General features: G+C 41.8%; 1 protein-coding gene across 6 annotated transcripts in view; it reads left to right on the top strand.

Annotated features, from left to right (window-relative positions):
- ankib1a (ankyrin repeat and IBR domain containing 1a) overlaps positions 1–13,467 on the top strand; it is a 111,117-nt gene extending 97,650 nt beyond the window's left edge. For 4 of the 6 annotated variants that reach the window (XM_038797908.1, XM_038797904.1, XM_038797906.1 and 1 more), the window contains exons 18-20: positions 4,936–5,044; positions 6,977–7,107; positions 10,503–13,467. In XM_038797908.1, the coding sequence (XP_038653836.1) occupies positions 4,936–5,044; positions 6,977–7,107; positions 10,503–11,234 (972 nt within the window). In that variant the 3' untranslated portion in view covers positions 11,235–13,467. The remainder of the gene's footprint in view (positions 1–4,935; positions 5,045–6,976; positions 7,108–10,502) is intronic. The other 2 variants (XM_038797910.1, XM_038797909.1) reach the window with 1 other exon arrangement.
- The last annotated feature ends 6,938 nt before the right edge of the window (positions 13,468–20,405 follow it).

The following is a 20,405-nucleotide window of genomic DNA, read 5'->3' as shown; positions in this document are numbered from 1 at the left end:
GTGCTCAATAAAAATAGAAAAATGCTGGCATAGCTCAACCGGTCTGGCAGCATCTGTGGAGAGAAAGAGTTTGAGTCCACATGACTCTTTAGAGCTGAAAATAGGTGGAAACGTGATGGCTTTAGACTGTTGAAGAAGGGAGGTAGAGCAAAATAGAAGGTATGGGATAGGTGGGAACTCGGGATAGATTGTCTCTCTTTTCATCCTATCAACCTCCACAATCAAAGGATCATTCTCCGTCATTTTCTCCAACTCCAACATGATGCCACCACCAAACACCTCCCCTGCCAGCATTCCGTATGGACCATTCCCTCCGTGATACCCTGATCCACTCCTTTATCACCCCTGATACCTCGGACCCTTCCCACGGCATCTTCCCATGCAATAGTAAGATGTGTAATACTTGTCTGTTTACCTCCTCACTGTCCCAAGGCCCCAAACATTCCTTACAGATGAAGCAGTGATTCAATGGCCCTTCTTTCAATTTAGTCTACTGCATTCACTGCTCACAATGCAGTCATTAGAGAAACTAAATTCAAACTGGGTAACCACTTTGTGGGACACCTTTGTTCAGTCCACAATCATGACACCAACCTCCCTGTCGCTTGCCACTTCAATTCACCTCTCTTTCATGCCCATACTTCTGACCACCTCCTGCTACAATGTTCTAATGAAGCCCAAAAAAGATGGAGGAACAGCACCTCATCTTCTGATTAAGAACTTTACAGCCTTCTGGATTTAACATTGAGTTCAATGGAGGTGGCGCAGTGGTTAGCACTGCTGCCTACAGCGCCAAGGACCCAGTTTCGATCCCGGCCCCAGGTCACTTCCTTGCAAAGTTTGCACATTCTCCCCCTGTCTGCGCGGGTTTCACCTCCACAACCCAAAGATGTGCAGTAGAGGTGGATTGGTCATGCTAAATTGCCCCTTAATTGGAATTTTATTTAAAAACATTGAGTTCAACAACTTTAGACCATGAATTCTGTCCTCCGTTTTGATATTTTTTCCCAATAACCCGCCCCATGGGGGCCAGTCTTTAACTTGTTTCAATATTTTGCTTTCAGAGAGCAGTGGCCCTTGTTCTGTTAGCACATTTTGCTATCTGACTTTTATGCCACTATCATCACCTCCCTTAGTCTTTAATCTATCATTGCCACCTCCTTTGTCTTGTGTCCATTACACCGTTGTCCAATCTCTCCTGAGCTCCTGCCTGTCCCTGGCCTTCTGTTTTGCCTCACCTGCTCCACACCCTCTCTTCAGCAATATAAATCCCATCACATTTCTACCTTTCCTGAGCTCTGAAGAGGAGTCACACAGACTTGAAATGTTAACTCTGTTTCTCTCTCTCTCCACTGATTGAGTACAATCAAGCTGATCACAAAAGAGTGGGTGTTATAATTGGCCTTAACATTGACCACATGTGGGGGCAGGATTTTCTGGCCTCCCAGCCGCACGTTTCTCGGTAGCGGGAGGCGGCACGCAGTTCGCTGGTGGTAGGATTCTCTGCTTCTGCCGTTGTCAACAGGATTTTCTATTGAAGTCACCCCCACGCCACCAGGAAACCCACGGGCAGGGGTATACTGTTGGCCAGACCAAAGAACCCGCCGCCAGCGAAGAATCTGAGAATTCCAGCTGTGATTTTTAGTAAAGCAAGTTTTTAAGGTGGGGAATGAATACCAGGATATGCAGAAATAATTTCATTACCATTTTCAAACCACGTCTTCAGTCCTTAATTTTATATGATATACTTTGATTCTATATTGTGCAGAATTCTCCCCAAATTATATTGTGCGGAATTCTCCCCAAATTTGTGTAATTTCTAATGGGAAAACCGGTGAGAATCCTGGCAGCTGTTCTGGTTCCCTCAGCTCCCCTGCCTTGGCAGGGCAGATTCATAGATTTCATAGAATCTACAGTGCAGAAGGAGGCCATTCGGCCCATCGACTCTGCATTGGCCCTTACAAAGAGCACCCTACTCGAGCCCACATCTCTACCCTATCCCCGTAACTCAGTAACCCCCACTTAACCTTTTTGGACACTATGGGCAATTTAGCATGCCCAATCCACCTAACCCGCACATCTTTGGACTGTGGGAGGAAACCGGAGCACCCGGAGGAAACCCAGGCAGACAGTGGGAGAACGTGCCGACTCCGCACAGTGACCCAAGCTGGGAATTGAACCTGGGACCCTGGAGCTGTGAAGCAACTGTGCTAACCACTATGCTACCATGCTGCCCAATTCATGCCATGGTTTATAGTTAAGTAGTAATACATACGCCGACCCTTGGAAAGAGAACCATACTGAGGCAACACGGTGGCGCAGTGGTTTGCACTGCAGCCTCATGGCGCCGAGATCCCAGGTTTGATCCCGGCTCTGGGTCACTGTCCATGTGGAGTTTGCACATTCTCCCTGTGTTTGCGTGGGTTTCACCCCCACTACCCAAAGATGTGCAGGGTAGGTGGATTGGCCACACTAAATTGCCCCATAATAGAAAAAAAAGTTAATTGGGAAAGAGTACCCTACCTAGGCCAGTGCCCCACCCTATCCCCATAACACAGTCACCCCACCGAACCTTTTGGACACTAAGGGGCAATTTAGCTTGGCCGTTCCACCTAACCTGCACATCATTGTACTGTGGGAGAGGCTCAGTGGGCTAGTCAGCTGGTTTGTGATTCAGAACAAGGCTAGCAGCGCGGGTTCAATTTCCATACCAGCTGAGAATTCTGAATTCTCCCTCCATGTACCCGAACAGGCGCCGGAATCTGGTGACTAGGAGCTTTTCAAGTAACTTCATTGCAGTGTTAATGTAAGCCTACTTGTGACAATAAAACGGTTATATTAATGTTATAAAACTGGAGCAGCCGGAGAATACCACACAGACACAGGGAGAACGTGCAAACTCCACACAGACAGTAACCCGAGACCGGAATTGAATCCGGGTCCCTGGCACTGTGAGGCAGCAGTGCTAACCATTGTACCACCGTGCTGCTTTAACATCGAAGATTCCGTACAGGAAAAATAGAAAAGTAGTATACTATTTAAATGGGGAAACATTGCAGATCTCGGTGGTATAGAAAGACTTGGGTGTCCTGGTACAGGAATCACATAATATTAGTATGCAGAAACAGCAAATGATTAGCAAGGCAAGTGCAATGTTGGCATTTATTGCAAAAGGAATGAAATATAACAGGGAAGTTTTTTGCAGCAGAATAGGGCCTTATTGAGGCCACGTATGGAGTACTGTATACAGAGAGAGAGAGAGAAATACAGCACAGAACAGGCCCTTCGGCCCACGATATTGTGCCGAACTTTTATCCTAGGTTAATCATAGAATTTTAGACACTAAGGGCAATTTATCATGGCCAATCCACCCAACCTGCACATCTTTGGACTGTGGGAGGAAACCGGAACACCCGGAGGAAACCCACGCACACACGGGGAGGATGTGTAGACTCCAAACAGACAGTGACCCAAGTCGAAATCGAACTTGGGACCCTGGAGCTGTGAAGCAATTGTGCTATCCACAATGCTACCGTGCTGTCCTTAAGAAGAAATTAATCTACACTCCATTGTTCTACCCTAATCCATGTACCTATCCAATAGCCGCTTGAAGGTCCCTAACGTTTCCGACTCAACTACTTCCACAGGCAGTGCATTCCATGCCCCCACTACCCTCTGGGTAAAGAACCTACCTCTGACATCCCCCCTATATCTTCCACCATTTATCTTAAATTTATGTCCCCTTGTAATGGTGTGTTCCACCCGGGGAAAAAGTCTCTGACTGTCTACTCTATCTATTCCCCTGATCATCTTATAAACCTCTATCAAGTCACCCCTCATCCTTCTCCGTTCTAATGAGAAAAGGCCTAGCACCCTCAACCTTTCCTCGTAAGACCTACTCTCCATTCTAGGCAATATCCTGGTAAATCTCCTTTGCACCTTTTCCAAAGCTTCCACATCCTTCCTAAAATGAGGTGACCAGAACTGCACACAGTACTCCAAATGTGGCCTGACCAAGGTTTTGTACAGCTGCATCATCACCTCACGACTCTTAAATTCAGTCCCTCTGCTAATGAACGCTAGCACACCATAGGCCTTCTTCACAGCTCTATCCACTTGAGTGGCAACTTTCAAAGATCTATGAACATAGACCCCAAGATCTCTCTGCTCCTCCACATTGCCAAGAACCCTACCATTAACCCTGTATTCCGCATTCATATTTGTCCTTCCAAAATGGACAACCTCACACTTGTCAGGGGTAAACTCCATCTATAGTTTTGGTCTCCTTATTTGGGAAAAGATACAACGGCCTTAAGAGTTCAGAGAAGGCTTACTCGACTCATTCCTGGGATGAAGGACTTATCCTATGGAGAAAGCTTGAACAGATTGGGCCCTTAGAGTTTAGAAGAATGTGAAGTGATCTTATTGAAACACAAAAGATCTTGAGAGGCATTGACAGGGTAGCTACCACGAGGATATTGCCTCTTTTGGGGGAGTCATAGTTTAAGCATAAGAAGTCTATCTTTTGAGACCGAGATGAAGAGAATTATTTTCTCTGAGTCGTTAGTCTGTGAAATTTCTTTTCCCAGAAAGCAGCGGAGGCTGAGACATGTAGTTTTTGATAGACAAAGGAGTTGAGGGTTGTGGGCTGCAGACAGGAAGGTGGAGCTGAGACCATAATCCGATCAGTCATGATCATATTGAATGGCGGAGCAAGCTGAAAGGGTTGAATGGCCTACCCATCCTCAGCCCTCTATTTCTAAGGTGCAAAACAGAGGTGCGACTATGCCACCACTGACACATGGGTATAATTGTAGAATGAGAAGTTTCCATGGGCATTATTACACTCTCGTTTATAATAACATATGTTGACAGGGTATAAATTTTTATTTGCTTGCAGTTTTTGCTAAAAATGCTATTATTTGCTGTGTTTAGGAATATGCTGAATTTCAGTACAGACGGCGACATAGACAACGGCGACGAGACATGCATAGCCTTCGCAGTAACACGCCCGACCCCGAAGATCCCAGTGATAGTACAATAGGTAACAGTACAATCTAACTATTCTTATTGTTCAAAACTTAGAACCTGTTAAACACATTTTAAAATAAAATTGAAGTGTACACTTATTCTGCAGCAGCATTGACGGTTAAGTAGTTTACTGAACTGGAACTTAGCTGTCACCAGTAGAAGCTGGGTTCAAATCTAGGCTGGAATGATGGAATTGCAAACTTCGCTCTGGCTACAAATTCCATATTAAAACTGAGTTTAGATCATCTCGGTCTAGTCTTGCTGACGCTTCATCGCTATTTTTTATATAAATTTAGAGTACCCAATTCTTTTTTCCCAATTAAGTGGCAATTTAGTGTGGCCAATTCACCTACCTGCATATTTTATTAGGTTGTGGGGGTGGACCCACGCAGACACTGGGAGAATGTGCAAACTCCACACAGACAGTGACGTCAGGTCTGGATATTCCTCTGAGCTTGGGTTCTAGGCATATTATTTGGCAGTGCACAGAATGCTTGAAGCATTCTTATTCATGCTTTATTTAAAATTAAAGCGTTGGTTTGATTATATTCACACCCTTATTAACTCAAATTACAGTACATACTAGTTTTTGATTTTAAAATGCAAATTCTTCCTGGGCCAATTATTTGTGAAGTCTTCAATTTGCACATGATGGCATTGAAACATGCATTATATTATAGTATTTGAACTACTCAAATATAAGGGGTTACATCTTTGCATTAATGTTGTCTCTGCATGTTAAAATAAAAACCTAAAAGGGTGTAGTAATTTTAAAATACAAACTTGCATTTCTGTTCCTCTTGTCACTTTCACAAACACAACAATATTACAACTACGTATGCAAAAGTTTGCTGAGGTTATTTTCTGTTACTATCTGAATTTGTCATAAAATGTATAAAATGGCAGATTTTAGTACCCTTAAGGAAATATGTTAGATCGATCCTTAAACAGTTCAGTAAAATAGTATGAGCCAGCAGCTGTGCTGAATAGAATTGGAAAGGATTTTTTTTTAACGTACCTCATTTATACATTACGTATGCATTCCAAAATTCCCCCACAAAATCTCAGGATTTATAAGACATCGGACAGATTCTGATTGAAAACTGTTCGTTCTCTTATGGAAGCTTATTACAGAGCAGCAGAAATACCAGTGATCACCCGTTCAGAATCAACCAGGGACTGGCATTTAGTACTTTGAGACCTGAAGAAAGGAAAGGATGATTTTAACTCCTTACCTGTGCATAGGGAAAATGATTTTGGTCCACATTTGTAGTCTTTAGCTCGCAACATGGTCCAGAAGTATGTTTGGGGTTGATGGATGAAGACATGCCAATACTTCCAGTGATTAATGTATTTGAGGTTAAAAACTGGGTGCATAGGTAAGGTTCTGAAAGGCACTATTGGAACCTTGCTCGAGCCTAAATGAATTAAAATAGTTTTTAATAACTAACAACAGTCGTCTGTTTTTATTTTGATCCTGGAAATGCTTGTTGGTGAAGCCGCCTTAAGTTTTTCATTATTTTCCCCACACTCACCATTTCTGTATACATTTGTGCAAACAATGCCTATGCTACCCAGTTTGAAACCATGTCTTATTTTGGCAGTTACCAGCAGTTTTAGTTAAGTTGAAGAGTTGTTGAAGAAAATCTGAATATTCAGTTCAGATTAAGATACAAGATGTCCTTGCAGCAAATAGACTGAACGTAGTTTAGTCCTTTTTAACCATATTTCTTTTAGGCAAGACGACTTTTCAACGGCATTATATCTAAAAATCTCAATTATGCCAATTTTGACAGCTGTGGAAAATCATATTTTGAGCCAATACAAATCATTGATGAATTGTTCCACCAAGTAAACAATATTCATTCACAACCTTTCATACTCCCTTTCAGTCTGGAATTAAATGTCCTGCAGCCATTATATTTGTTTTGTTACTTATTTATAGATACCCATGAAGGCAACAGCAGGCGACATGGTACTTCCATGGTGAGTTCAGCATCTATGAGTATTCTGCACAGCTCTTCACTTCATGACTATACCCCTGTCAGTCATTCTGAGAATCAGGACTCTTTGCAGGTACCTCTCTTGGTGCAATCCTCTATCCTTCCACCATCTTTGCTTTGCTGTATGTTTTAATAAGATAAAAACACAAATCTATTACACTGTTGTATTTATTTTGTTTTTATTAACATAATGTTCTATAATATTCTGTTAGATATTTAGTGACTCATAATAAAACATTTTTTAACCTATTATGAGAACCCATTGAATCCTTTCGCAATCTAGATTTAGGTATGTGACTTTACAACAGAAACCTAAGCAGAAGAACAAAAGTAAAAGCTGTCAAAGAGGGATTGCATTGAAAACATTTTTCCGCATGTATTTTGTTTCTGTGATTGTGTTTTCTAAAACATAGGCATCAAAACAACAGGTTGTGGGGGGGGGGGGGAATGGTATGGTGGATTTATTTTCTTTAGGTTTAACTTTTACTGACCACTCCATAACCACTTTCTATTTCTTTGAATGCCACATGGTGGAATTTAAAATACAGATGGAGGGTGAGGAAGTAAAATCAAATACTAGTGTTTTGTGTTTAAACAAAGGAGATTACAAGGGGATGAGAGAAGAACCAGCTAAGGTAGACTGGGAGCTAAGACTTTATGGTGGAACAGTGGAGAACCTTCCACGCGATTTTTCACATTGCTCAGCAAAGGTTTATAACAACAAAAAGGAAGGACGGTAGAAAGAGGGAAAATCGACCGTGGCTATCTAAGGAAATAAGGGAGAGTATCAAATTGAAGGAAAAAGCATACAAAGTGGCAAAGATTAGTGGGAGACTAGAGGACTGGGAAATCTTTAGGGGGCAACAGAAAGCTACTAAAAAAGCTATAAAGAAGAGTAAGATAGAGTATGAGAGTAAACTTGCTCAGAATATAAAAACAGACAGTAAAAGTTTTTATAAATATATAAAACAAAAAAGAGTGGCTAAGGTAAATATTGGTCCTTTAGAGGATGAGAAGAGAGATTTAATAATGGGAAATGAGGAAATGGCTGAGGAACTGAACAGGTTTTTTGGTTCGGTCTTCACAGTGGAAGACACAAATAACATGCCAGCGACTGATAGAAATGAGGTTATGACAGGTGAGGACCTTGAGAGGATTGTTATCACTAAGGAGGTAGTGATGGGCAAGCTAATGGGGCTAAAGGTAGACAAGCCTCCTGGCCCTGATGGAATGCATCCCAGAGTGCTAAAAGAGATGGCTAGGGAAATTGCAGATGCACTAGTGATAATTTACCGACATTCACTAGACTCTGGGGTGGTCCCGGTGGATTGGAAATTAGCAAACGTGACACCACTGTTTAAAAAAGGAGGTAGGCAGAAAGCAGGAAATTATAGGCCAGTGAGCTTAACTTCGGTAGTAGGGAAGATGCTGGAATCTATCATCAAGGAAGAAATAGCGAGGCATCTGAATAGAAATTGTCCCATTGGGCAGACACAGCATGGGTTCATAAAGGGCAGTTCATGCCTAACTAATTTAGTGGAATTTTTTGAGGACATTACCAGTGCAGTAGATAACGGGGAGCCGATGGATGTGGTATATCTGGATTTCCAGAAAGCCTTTGACAAGGTGCCACACAAAAGGTTGCTGCATAAGATAAAGATGCATGGCATTAAGGGTAAAGTAGTAGCATGGATAGAGGATTGGTTAATTAATAGAAAGCAAAGAGTGGGGATTAATGGGTGTTTCTCTGGTTGGCAATCAGTAGCTAGTGGTGTCCCTCAGGGATCCGTGTTGGGCCCACAATTGTTCACAATTTACATAGATGATTTGGAGTTGGGGACCAAGGGCAATGTGTCCAAGTTTGCAGATGACACTAAGATGAGTGGTAAAGCGAAAAGTGCAGAGGATACTGGAAGTCTGCAGAGGGATTTGGATAGGTTAAGTGAATGGGCTAGGGTCTGGCAGATGGAATACAATGTTGACAAATGTGAGGTTATCCATTTTGGTAGGAATAACAGCAAACGGGATTATTATTTAAACGATAAAATATTAAAGCATGCCGCTGTGCAGAGAGACTTGGGTGTGCTAGTGCATGAGTCACAGAAGGTTGGTTTACAGGTGCAACAGGTGATTAAGAAGGCAAATGGAATTTTGTCCTTCATTGCTAGAGGGATGGAGTTTAAGACTAGGGAGGTTATGTTGCAATTGTATAAGGTGTTAGTGAGGCCACACCTGGAGTATTGTGTTCAGTTTTGGTCTCCTTACTTGAGAAAGGACGTACTGGCACTGGAGGGTGTGCAGAGGAGATTCACTAGGTTAATCCCAGAGTTGAAGGGGTTGGATTATGAGGAGAGGTTGAGTAGACTGGGACTGTACTCGTTGGAATTTAGAAGGATGAGGGGGGATCTTATAGAAACATTTAAAATTATGAAGGGAATAGATAGGATAGATGCGGGCAGGTTGTTTCCACTGACGGGTGAAAGCAGAACTAGGGGACATAGCCTCAAAATAAGGGGAAGTAGATTTAGGACTGAGTTTAGGAGGAACTTCTTCACCCAAAGGGTTGTGAATCTATGGAATTCCTTGCCCAGTGAAACAGTTGAGGCTCCTTCATTACATGTTTTTAAGGTAAAGATAGATAGTTTTTTGAAGAATAAAGGGATTAAGGGTTATGGTGTTCGGGCCGGAAAGTGGAGCTGAGTCCACAAAAGATCAGACATGATCTCGTTGAATGGCGGAGCAGGCTCGAGGGGCCAGATGGCCTACTCCTGCTCCTAGTTCTTATGTTCTTATATCATCATAGTGATATGCCGCCAGTTCTTTGCAAAGACTGCTCTGCAACAAGGCGTGCACAAATAAGCTCAGGTGGAAGATACTTTATAACTTGAATAAATAATCTTGTTCTCTGTGGGTGTAACTTGGTATCTCCCTGATGGTCAACTAAGGATTGTAGTTTTGTTGTATGAGGCATATGTATGCAGTACTTTGCATCATTACTTCAGTACATCCGCAAAGAGAAAGGTCTAAAATTAGGCTATCCTGCCACTTTGGACAAAAAGAACCCTTGGACAAAGCCCTTTTTCTCACAGTCCTATGTACTTATTAATAGTTTATCTGCAATTTACAAAACTTAGGTTATCGGAGCTAGGTGGAATATGGAGTTGAGGCTACGATCAGATCAGCCATGACTTATTCAATGGTGGAGCAGGCTCTAAGGGCTGAATGGTCTGCTCCTGCTCCTATTTCTTATGTTCTTGTGGACAGATTTGAACTTGAAATATTCCTGTGTCTCTAATCCTGTTATGCTTATTATGTATTAAAACATATACTGTGGTTTAGGTGATCTGTACTGGTGAGATTCTTCTCTGACCGCTCAAATATATTTTAAACCGCATATATGAACATATAGAAGAAATCTGTTGGTGAAGCCTTGGCAATGCGATAATACAATTGTTTCCTTTTTCTTAGGCTTTGAGCTCCCTTGATGACGATGACCCAAATATCCTGCTAGCTATCCAGCTGTCTTTGCAAGAATCTGCACTTGCAGTGGGTGGTGAGCCACAAGAGTTCCTTAACAATGAGCTGTCTTTAGGGGCCATTGGTACGTCTTTGCCTTCAAGGCTCGATGCAACCCAGAGAAGCGCGGACAGTTCCAGAGCTTTGAGCAACTCTCAACTAATGGATTTGGAAGATAGCTTGATAAGATTGGGTAATGGTGATCCCTATCCTAGCAAGTTTAGTAGCTCTCAGCCTTTCACTGTACAAAGTAGATTTTTTTCATCCCCTGAAGGTCATGAATGTGCGGATGCAGACCCTGCCATGAATGCAAATCTCCTTGGTAATATCATGGCATGGTTCCATGACATGAATCCTCAGAGCATTGCATTAATCCCTTCAGCATCTTCTGAACCTGACATAAACTCACATCAACTCGGCAGTACAGAGGAACAAGGATCAAGTAGACTTGAGGAGATGTTACATAGCCTTCACGAGGATCATGCACTGTTTCAAGCTGCAGTCATGAATGAAGGTAGAGGAACCCAAGTTGATGAAGTTTCGGAAGGTATTGGTGCTACAAAGCCTGAACCACAAGCAGAAACGCCAGGTGTGAGTGACAACAGAAGTGTAATACTTTCGGGTGATGACTCCCAGCAGAATAACACGTCAAATGAATGGGAAGAACAAATTCATTTGGTGTAAATGCAACAGTGTAGATATCTGTTGCAGTCACTTATGTTGTGTCCCTTTAGCTTAGATCAGCATCAATCCTAATCTGACACACCGTGTAGGAGGCTGAACAACCCATCAATGATACAGGGAGTCCATAGTTTTGAGCCCTCAAAAGGCAGTTTCAGTTAGTTATCAGTCTAGCACCAGTCCCTGAGTATTCAAAGAAGAACATAAATATTTTAGATCCTTGGTTTTTAACTTATTGTACTTATCAACTAGCGATTGTAATGGATCAAAACTAAAGTAAAATTACTGATGACAGAAAAATGAAAGTGAGGCTATCTTATCCTGTAGTATAGGTATCACTGAGAAATATACTATAGGGAGCCTGCTGGAGTACTTCTAAACTGATTACAAAAGAAAGTAAGCACTGCCTACTAGATGTGAAATGTGGTGCCAAAACTTAAGCAGTTGAAACCAAGTTAATCTAACTTTATTACATTCAGCTTGTGCCTGCACTAGTCTGAACTAATCAATTCTTTGGAGTCATCTCCTGGAGGTGGCATCTTTTTGTGGAAAAGATGCAAATTGGAACTCAAGTAGCATTGTTGCTGCAGAAATGTAGCTTGTGCTTTGATTTGTTAAGTGGTTGCTGTTTTAAAACAGTTTATTTAAAAAGGTTCAGAAGTGGATATTAACAGGCGCACTGCGTTTGAACTCCACAGACACTTTATTGTAAGTGCAATCGTAGAGTCTTTCCTCACTATAAACAAGTATTCTATTAAAAGCACTGTCAGTGCCACTGGTCTTAAGACTTGAAATATAGGCCTAAGATTTCTAAAATGCAAAGCCATCCCTCATAGGCAAAAAATAAATAAAAATGACATGAAAGCCACAACAATCAATCAATGTCTGGCCTACTCAGTCAGTCCATCATTGTGCCTTTGCCTAATCCACATGGTTGGTTGCCACACATTTTTGAATCATCAGACTACCACTTTAAGATCAGACCAACACAAGTATGACTCTGAAATTACTTTAGCTTGATTGTTGCCAATTGTATTTTGGGAGGACAATTTTGATTCAAATATTGAATAGTGTTCTGTGGAATATTGTAGCGGCAAGTTTCATAGAATATTAAAATTTGGTTGATGTTCAAGAAGAATCAAGCTTTCCCAACACTAAATTTGGAATAAACTAATTGTGCTAATTTTTATTAGAAAAGTTTTTATTTTTAAAACCATCATGCTTTAAACCAAGTTGCTTTTTTAACTTGAAGAATTTAATTCAGTTTTTAAAATTTGGAGCTCAACAAATAAAAACCATGCAAAGCCCAAGATATGTAACTGATTTAAGTTTGAGATGTTTCTCTTACAGTTTGGTTTTACCTTGAGTCAGTGTGTGACAACGTAGTATTGTATTGAAGTAATTTCAGTTTGATATTGGAAATAAAAAAGATATGTTTTACATGGCATTGAATATGTACTGCAAAGTTGAGATATGTAAGGGTGTTGTATATGAAGTTAGTAGTTTTGTGGGGTTTTGTTTTTGTAAAACCATTGTTTATTTGTGAAATTTGAACCATGGTCCATTCTGTGTAATGTTGGCTGTGCATGGTCACAAGGTCATTCAGATTCAGAATTGTATATTCTGTTACAAATTTTAAGTGTCTTGGATTAATTTGAAAATCAGAAAAAACTTGCAGAACTATTTTTTAAGGCAATGGGAATTTTATAATATTAAAGCCAACTGTTAACCTTGATTTATCTCGACAGAAATGTTACTATTTGCACTTTCATAGTACTATACTTGATACATTCCCACTTTATATATGGATACAATAATATTTAGATGTTTGACCACTGCAAAGCATCATTTAAAACTTAACAGTTAAACTGTACAAAATTATTTTTTTTTGATTGGACATATTGTCTAAAGAATTAAAATCTGCAAATGGTTTAACTTTGTAATAGGGCCACCTACCTAAATTTGTGAAGAGAGACTGTATTTTCATTTTCTTTCTTTCTGAAGCTCCTATAATTCTGTTTTAAATTTTACAAGTCAAAATATTCCTCTGAAGTCAAACAATAAAATTTCAGTTCATTCTAATGCTGTTGGTTTCAGTGAAAACTGCAGTTCTATGTTTAATCGCTGTCTTCAAAGTATACTTTTCTTTGGATAAATGTAATATGGAAATGGATAGCAGTTTGAGCAACACAATTGTAAATTAATATTTATAATAAATTCACATTTCTGAACTTTTTTTGCTAGAAATGGTTAACATTTGTTCAACATTATCACAATTAACTAGGAAATATGCTTGAGCTGCCTGATGTGCCAGAACATTTATCCAGCCAGCAACTGAGCATATGGACAAGGCTCGTCTCTTGCTTCGCCCCTGGAGACCACCAAATGACCTCGTCTGAATTGAAGCATTGGTCGGAACACTATAAACAGTCCCATTAGGAACTAAAGGAAGATCAGCCAGGTATTATGGTCACTATACAACAATTTCTGGAAGTGAACAATGATGTTGGATTTTTTTCGCCCCTCGACACAAATCTGAACATACCAAGAAAAGAGCTTTGATGGTCCGGTAGAGAAACGTACCAGCCAAGATTCATTTTGGGTGCAGTCATCAATCTAGACACAAATTACCTTAGTTTTGCAAACTTTCTTTTGACTCATTTGCATATTTCCAAACATAAGACCTTCCACGAATTAGTGCAATCAGGCTGTTTTTTAAAACAAACTTTTTAAATTTTGCATTAAATATTTCCTTTTACCATTTTTAGTAATACAGCATAAAATTGATTTATAACAAAATATTACGCATGTTACATCAGTCCAGTCTACCACCTGTTAGTAACTTAAATAAGTGAAAATTACTTTTTTTTAAATCTGTACAAAACCACATAGTAAAACTATTTGGAGCCACTAGCTAATTATATTGTTGTACAGGAGTCAGTATCACCATTCATGGAATGTGGGCATCACTGAAAAGGCCAGCATTTATTGCCCAGCTCTTGAAAAGGTGGTGGTGAGCAGCCATCTGGAACTGTTGCAGCCCCAATGATGCATCTAGACCCACAGTGCTATTAGTGAGACAGTCCCAGGATTTTGATGCAGCACAGTGAAGAAATGGCAATATAATTCCAAGTCAGGATGATTATGACTTGGAGGAGAATTTGCAGGTGGCGTGTTCCCGTTCTCACCTGCTGCCCTTCTTCTAAGTCAGGCTTGTCCAAAGTATGGCAGATACAGCTCCTGGAACCAGTTTTTATAATACCAGTCAAACAGGTACAATGGAATGGGAGATTCCGCAAGGAACTGCTGCTCCAACCACAGGCTGTTTCTCTCTAATGTTTGCAGCTGATGATCGGCAGGAAATTTTGGAGCTAAAATATTTGTGATTGGAAGAACAGCAAACACCAGAGATGGAGAGTTCAGGGCTCAAGGAGCGGAAATGCTGGGTATTGGGGCCCTGGTAGCAGAGACACGGCTTTGAGGTCCAGGAGTGAGAAGTTGTGGAGCCCAGGGGATGGGGGGCTGATTGGTGTGGGTGTGAGAGGAGGCACAAGAGAGGGTATGTGGGGACACAGGAGGGTGTTGAGACTAATGTGAAAAATGTTTATATTTTAAAAAGCTGTATTTCGTATTTTTTCTGTGACTACAAAGGGAGGGAATCATTGATTTTTACAGGTGCCATGTAACCTTTTGTAATAAGACTCAAGAATGTGCTGAGCTTTTGAATTGCAGTTGGCAAACTTAATGGGAGGGGCCAGGTTTGAGAGATGCTTCTGGAACTACCTGGACAGACAGGGTTCAGTTTCCTCTTAAAAGACTCTCCAAAAGGCTTTGTAACGATATAAGCATGTGGAAACCCTTGTTAGTATCATAGAACCCCTACAGTGCAGAAGGAGGCCATTTGGTCCATCAAGTCTGCACCAACCATCTGACAGATCACTCCACCCAAGCTCACTTCCCCACACTATCTCAATAACTTCTTAACCTAACTTTTGCATCCCTGGACACGAAGGGACAATTCAGGATGGCCAATCCACCTAACCTGCATGCTTTTGGACTGCGGGAGGAAACCAGAGCACCCAGAAGATACCCATGCAAACATGGGGAGAAAGAGTGCAAACTCCACACAGTCACCCAAGGTCGGAATCAAACCTGGGTCCCTAGCTCTGAGGCAGCAGTGCTAACCACTGTGCCACGGTGTTGTTGACTTTATCCACGAGGGGTATTCAAGATATGCTGGTTCGCTTAATTGGGGAGGGGAAAAATATATATATATATATGTATAATAATCTTTATTCACAAATAGGCTTACATTAACGTTGCAATTGTTACTGTGAAAAGTCCCTAGTCGCCACATTTTGGCGCCTGTTCGGGTACGTAGAGGGAGAATTCAGAATGTCCAAATTACCTAATTGCATGGCTTTCGGGACTTGTGGGAGGAAACCAGAGTACCCGGAGGAAACCCACGCAGACACGGTGAATGTGCAGACTAGGCACAGACAGTGAACCAAACCGGGAATCGAACCTGGGACCCTGGCATTGTGAAGCAACAATGCTACTGTGCTGCCTCTAAAAATGTATAGAGGTAGGGTTAGGAAACAAGATGTTATAACTGTTAAAGATAAAGCTATTTCCTTGCTGCTAATGTGCTTAATCCTATGTTTAAATTAAAGTTTGTTTTACGATAAAAGCTGTCTGCTGGTCAGTGTTATCACTCTTGTAACATAGAACATTTCCTCCCAATTTTCCAAAGTAGAAAGTTGGGATCGCATCTGGAATCGCATACCAAATTAGGATTCTCATTCTTCGACCCAGAACCAATGGGGTCTCGTCCAGGATCTTAAAAAGATTGGGGTTCTGGTCTGGATCCATAATAATTGGGGCGCTTTCAGCGGGGTTTAAAAAGTATAATTCTTTGTTTGGTTTGGGATTATTGAACCTAAAGACGGCGAATATGGGGAACTGTTGCTTTCAGGAGTTGATACTCTTGTCAGTTCAATAGGGAGTGGCTCGTAAAATGGTTCTTTCACGAGCGCGTTTCCTGGGTATGGGAGAAATAACCCAGGGTGGGTTGCAAAAGGTGGTTAATGCAAAACTTTTAGAATTGATAGGCAAGTTGCAGTTGAATTTATCTGGAGGGGTGAAGAAGTTAGAGATAATTTAAATGATTGCTCAGCACTTAAATTTGGAAGAGGTGCCAGAAACACGGCTTGGGTCATGGCAAGAATCTGTGGAATTAGTTAAAATTCAATTACAAATGAAACAATTAGAAATGCAGCAAAGCAAAATAGCTTTTCAAAAGGAAATTGAAATTAGGAAATTTGACGTGGAAATGAAAAGATTAGCAAGGGAAGAAAGGGAAAAGGAGAGCGAGAATATCAACTTAAAAGGTTGGAGCTAAAGACAGAAGTTGAGGATAGCCGAGAGGGAGGAGTAACCCTTCCCAGTCTAAATCTTGGTGGGGATATGCTTAAATAGATTCAAGTGCTGCCAAGGTTTGACGAGAAAGACATGGGAGCATATTTAAAATCTCTTTTGAGAAAGTAGCTAAATAGTTGCTTTGGCCAAATCCCATGGAGGACCATAAGACAGGAGCAGAATTAGGCCACTCAGCCCATCGAGTCTGCTCCGCCATTCAATCATGGCTGATATTTTTCTCATCCCATTCTCCTGGCCTTCTCCCCATAATACCTGATCCCCTTATTAATCAAGAACCTATCTATCTCTGTCTTAAAGACACTCAGTGATTTGGCCTCTACAGCCTTCTGCGGCAGAGTTCCACAGACTTGCCACCCTCTGGCTCAAGAAATTCCTCCTCATCTCTGTTTTAAAGGATTGTCCCTTTAGTCTGAGATTGTGTCCTCTGCTTCTAGTTTTTCCTACAAATGAAAACATCCTCTCCACGTCCACTCTGTCCAACTCTCACAGTATCGTGTAAGTTTCAATAAGATCCCCCCTCATCCTTCTAAACTCCAATGAGTACAGACCCAGAGTCCTCAACCGTTCCTCATACGACAAGCTCTTAATTCCAGAGAGCATTCTTGTGAACCTCATCTGGACCATTTCCAAGGCCATCACATCCTTCCTTAGATACGGGGTCCAAAACTGCTCCCAATACTTCAAATGGGTCTGACCAGAACCTTATACAGCCTCAGAAGTGCATCCCTGGTCTTGTATTCTAGCCCTTTCGACATGAATGTTAACATTGCATTTACCTTCCTAACTCCTGACTGAACCTGCACATTAACCTTGAGGGAATCTTGAACAAGGACTCCCAAATCCCTTTGTGCTTCTGGTTTCCAGAGCATTTCCCCATTTAGAAAATAGTCTAAGCTAGCTTCCATTCCTCCTTCCAAAGTGCATAACCTGACACTTTTCCACATTGTGTTCCATCTGTCACTTTTGCCTGCCCAAATCTTTCTTCAGCCGCCCCCCCCCCCCCCCCCCCCCCGGGCTTCCTCAATACTACCTGCCCCTCTACAGATCTTTGTATCATCTGCAAACGTAGCAACAGTGCCTTCCATCTCTTCTTCCAAATCATTAATGCATATTGTGATAAGTTGTCCCAGCACAGACTCCTGAGGTACACCACTAGTCACTGGCTGCCATCCTGAAAAAGACCGCTTTATCCCCACTCTCTGCCTTCTGCCAGTCAGCCAATCCTCTACCCATGGCAGGATCATACTCTTAACACCATGCGTTCTTAACAGTGCCCAATGCGGTACCTTGTCAAAGGTATTCTGGAAATCTAAATAAATCATGTCCACTGCTTCTCCTTTGTCTAACTTCCTTGTGACCTCCTCAAAGAACTCTAGCAGATTTGCCAGACATGACCGCCCCTTGACGAAGCCGTGCTGACTCGGTCCTATTTTACCATGCACTTTCAAGTACTCCTCGAACTTATCTTTAATAATGGACTCTAAAATCTTACCAATTACCAAAGTCAGGCTAACAGGCCTATAATTGCCCATCTTCTGCCTCCCTCCCTTCTTCAACAGCGATGTTACATTAGCCACTTTCCAGTCCCCTGGGACCCTCCCTGCCTCCAGTTATTCCTGAAGCATCACCACCAATGCCTCCACAATCTCCTCCGCTATCTCTTTTGGAACCCTGGGGTTGTAGTCCATCGGGTCCAGGTGATTTATCCACCTTCAAATCGTTCAGTTTCCCCAGAACCTTCTCCTTCGTGATGGCCACTACACTCACCTCTGCCCCGATACTCCTGAAGCTTTGATATCCCCCTGGTGTCTTCCACTATGAAGATTGATGCAAAGTAACTGTTCAGTTAGTCTGCCATTTATTTTTTTCATATTATTACTTCTCTAGCCACATTTTCCAGTGGTCCAATGTCTATTTTTGCCTCTCGCCTTGTATATATTGACAAAAGCTCTTCCTATCTTCTTTTATATTACCAGCTAGCTTGCAGTCATATTTCATCTTCTCCCCCCTTATTGCTTTTTTTCAGTTGTCCTCTGCTCACTTTTAAAGGATTCACAATCCTCTGGATTCTCACTAATCCTCACCACTTTGTATGCTTTTCCTTTGGCTTATATGCTGCCTTTGCCTTCCCTCGTCAGCCATGGATGCCTTGTCCTGCCCTTAGCATGTTGCCTCCACCATGTGATGAATTTTTGTTGTGCCTCCCGAATGCCCCGAAAAAACTCCTCCCATTGTTATTCCACTGTCTTCCCTGCTAGTCTCCTTTCCCAATCAACTCTGGCCAACTCCTCCTTAGTGTCTTTGTAGTTACCCTTATTTAATTGTAATACTGTTTTATCTGATTCCAGTTTCTCCCTCTCAAACTACAGGGTAAATTCTATCATATTGTGATCACTCCTGAAAGATTCCTTCATCTTAAGTTCCCTCATCAAGTCTGCCTCATCATACATCACCAAATCCAGAATTGCCTATTTCCTCGTGGGCTCTGTCACAAGCTGCTCCAAAAAAAACATCTCTTAGACATTCCACAAATTCATTTTCTTGGGATCCACTACCAACCTGATTTTCCCAGTCTACCTGCATATTGAAGTCCCCCATGATTATTGTAATATTGTCTTTTTTACATGCCTCTTCTATCTCCTGATTTATTTTCTGCCCCACATCCTGACTACTGCTGGAGGGCCTGTACATAATTCCCAACAGGGTCTTTTTACCTATGCGATTCCTCAACTCTACCCACAGAGATTCTATGCCTTCTGATCCTATATCACTCCTTCCCGTACCAGCCTCTCCGAACAGGTGCCAGAATGTGGCGACTAGGGGCTTTTCACAGTAACTTTGTTTGAAGCCTACTTGTGACAATAAGCGATTTTCATTTCATTTCATTTTCATTTTGTTAACGATTTAACCTCATTCTTTATTATCAATGCAACCCCCCCCCCCCCCCCCTTGCCCATAAGACATAGGAGCAGAATTAGGCCACTGAGCCCATCGAGTCTGCTTCGCCATTTAAACATGGTTGATATTTTTCTCATCCCCATTCTCCTGCCTTCTCCCCATAACCCCTGATCCCCATATTAATCAAGAACCTATCTATCTCTGTGTTGAAGACACTCGGTGATTTGGCCTCCACAGTCTTCTGCGGCAAAGAATTCCACAGATTCACCACCCTCTGGCTGAAGAAGTTCCTCCTCATCTCTGTTTTAAAGGATCATCCCTTTAGTCTGATCTGCCTGATCAGGCCCATCTGCCTGTCTTTTTGATAGAACACCTATCCTTGGATATTTAGATCCCAGCCCTGATCCCTTTGCAGCCATGTCTCTGTGATGCCCACAACATCGTTCCAGCCAATTTCAATGTGCGCAACAAGTTCATTTACCTTGTTCCGTATACAGCGTGCATTTAGGCACAACACCCTCACTCCTGCATTGACCACCTCCCTTCTCACATTTGTCACCTTTTTTGCTCTGCCTGAAGGTGATGATGCTCTATTATTTTTGTTCTCTATTTTCCCTTCAGTTATTACATCTTCTAAGCTAACGCTCTGGTTCCCATCCCCCGCCATACTAATTTAAATCCTCTCTAGTGACTAGCAAACTCCCAGCCAGGATATTGGTGCCCCTCCAGTTTGGATGTTACCTGTCCTTCTTGTACAGGTCACACCTGCTCCGGAAGAGATCCCAATGGTCCAGAAATCTGAAACCCTCCCTCCTGCACCACCAGTTTAGCCATGTA

Source organism: Scyliorhinus canicula, chromosome 5 (genome assembly GCF_902713615.1).
Source record: "Scyliorhinus canicula chromosome 5, sScyCan1.1, whole genome shotgun sequence".
Taxonomy (NCBI): Eukaryota; Metazoa; Chordata; class Chondrichthyes; order Carcharhiniformes; family Scyliorhinidae; genus Scyliorhinus; species Scyliorhinus canicula.
The sequence above is the reverse complement of the archived record's forward strand: the minus strand, read 5'-3'. Positions and strand labels throughout refer to the sequence as shown.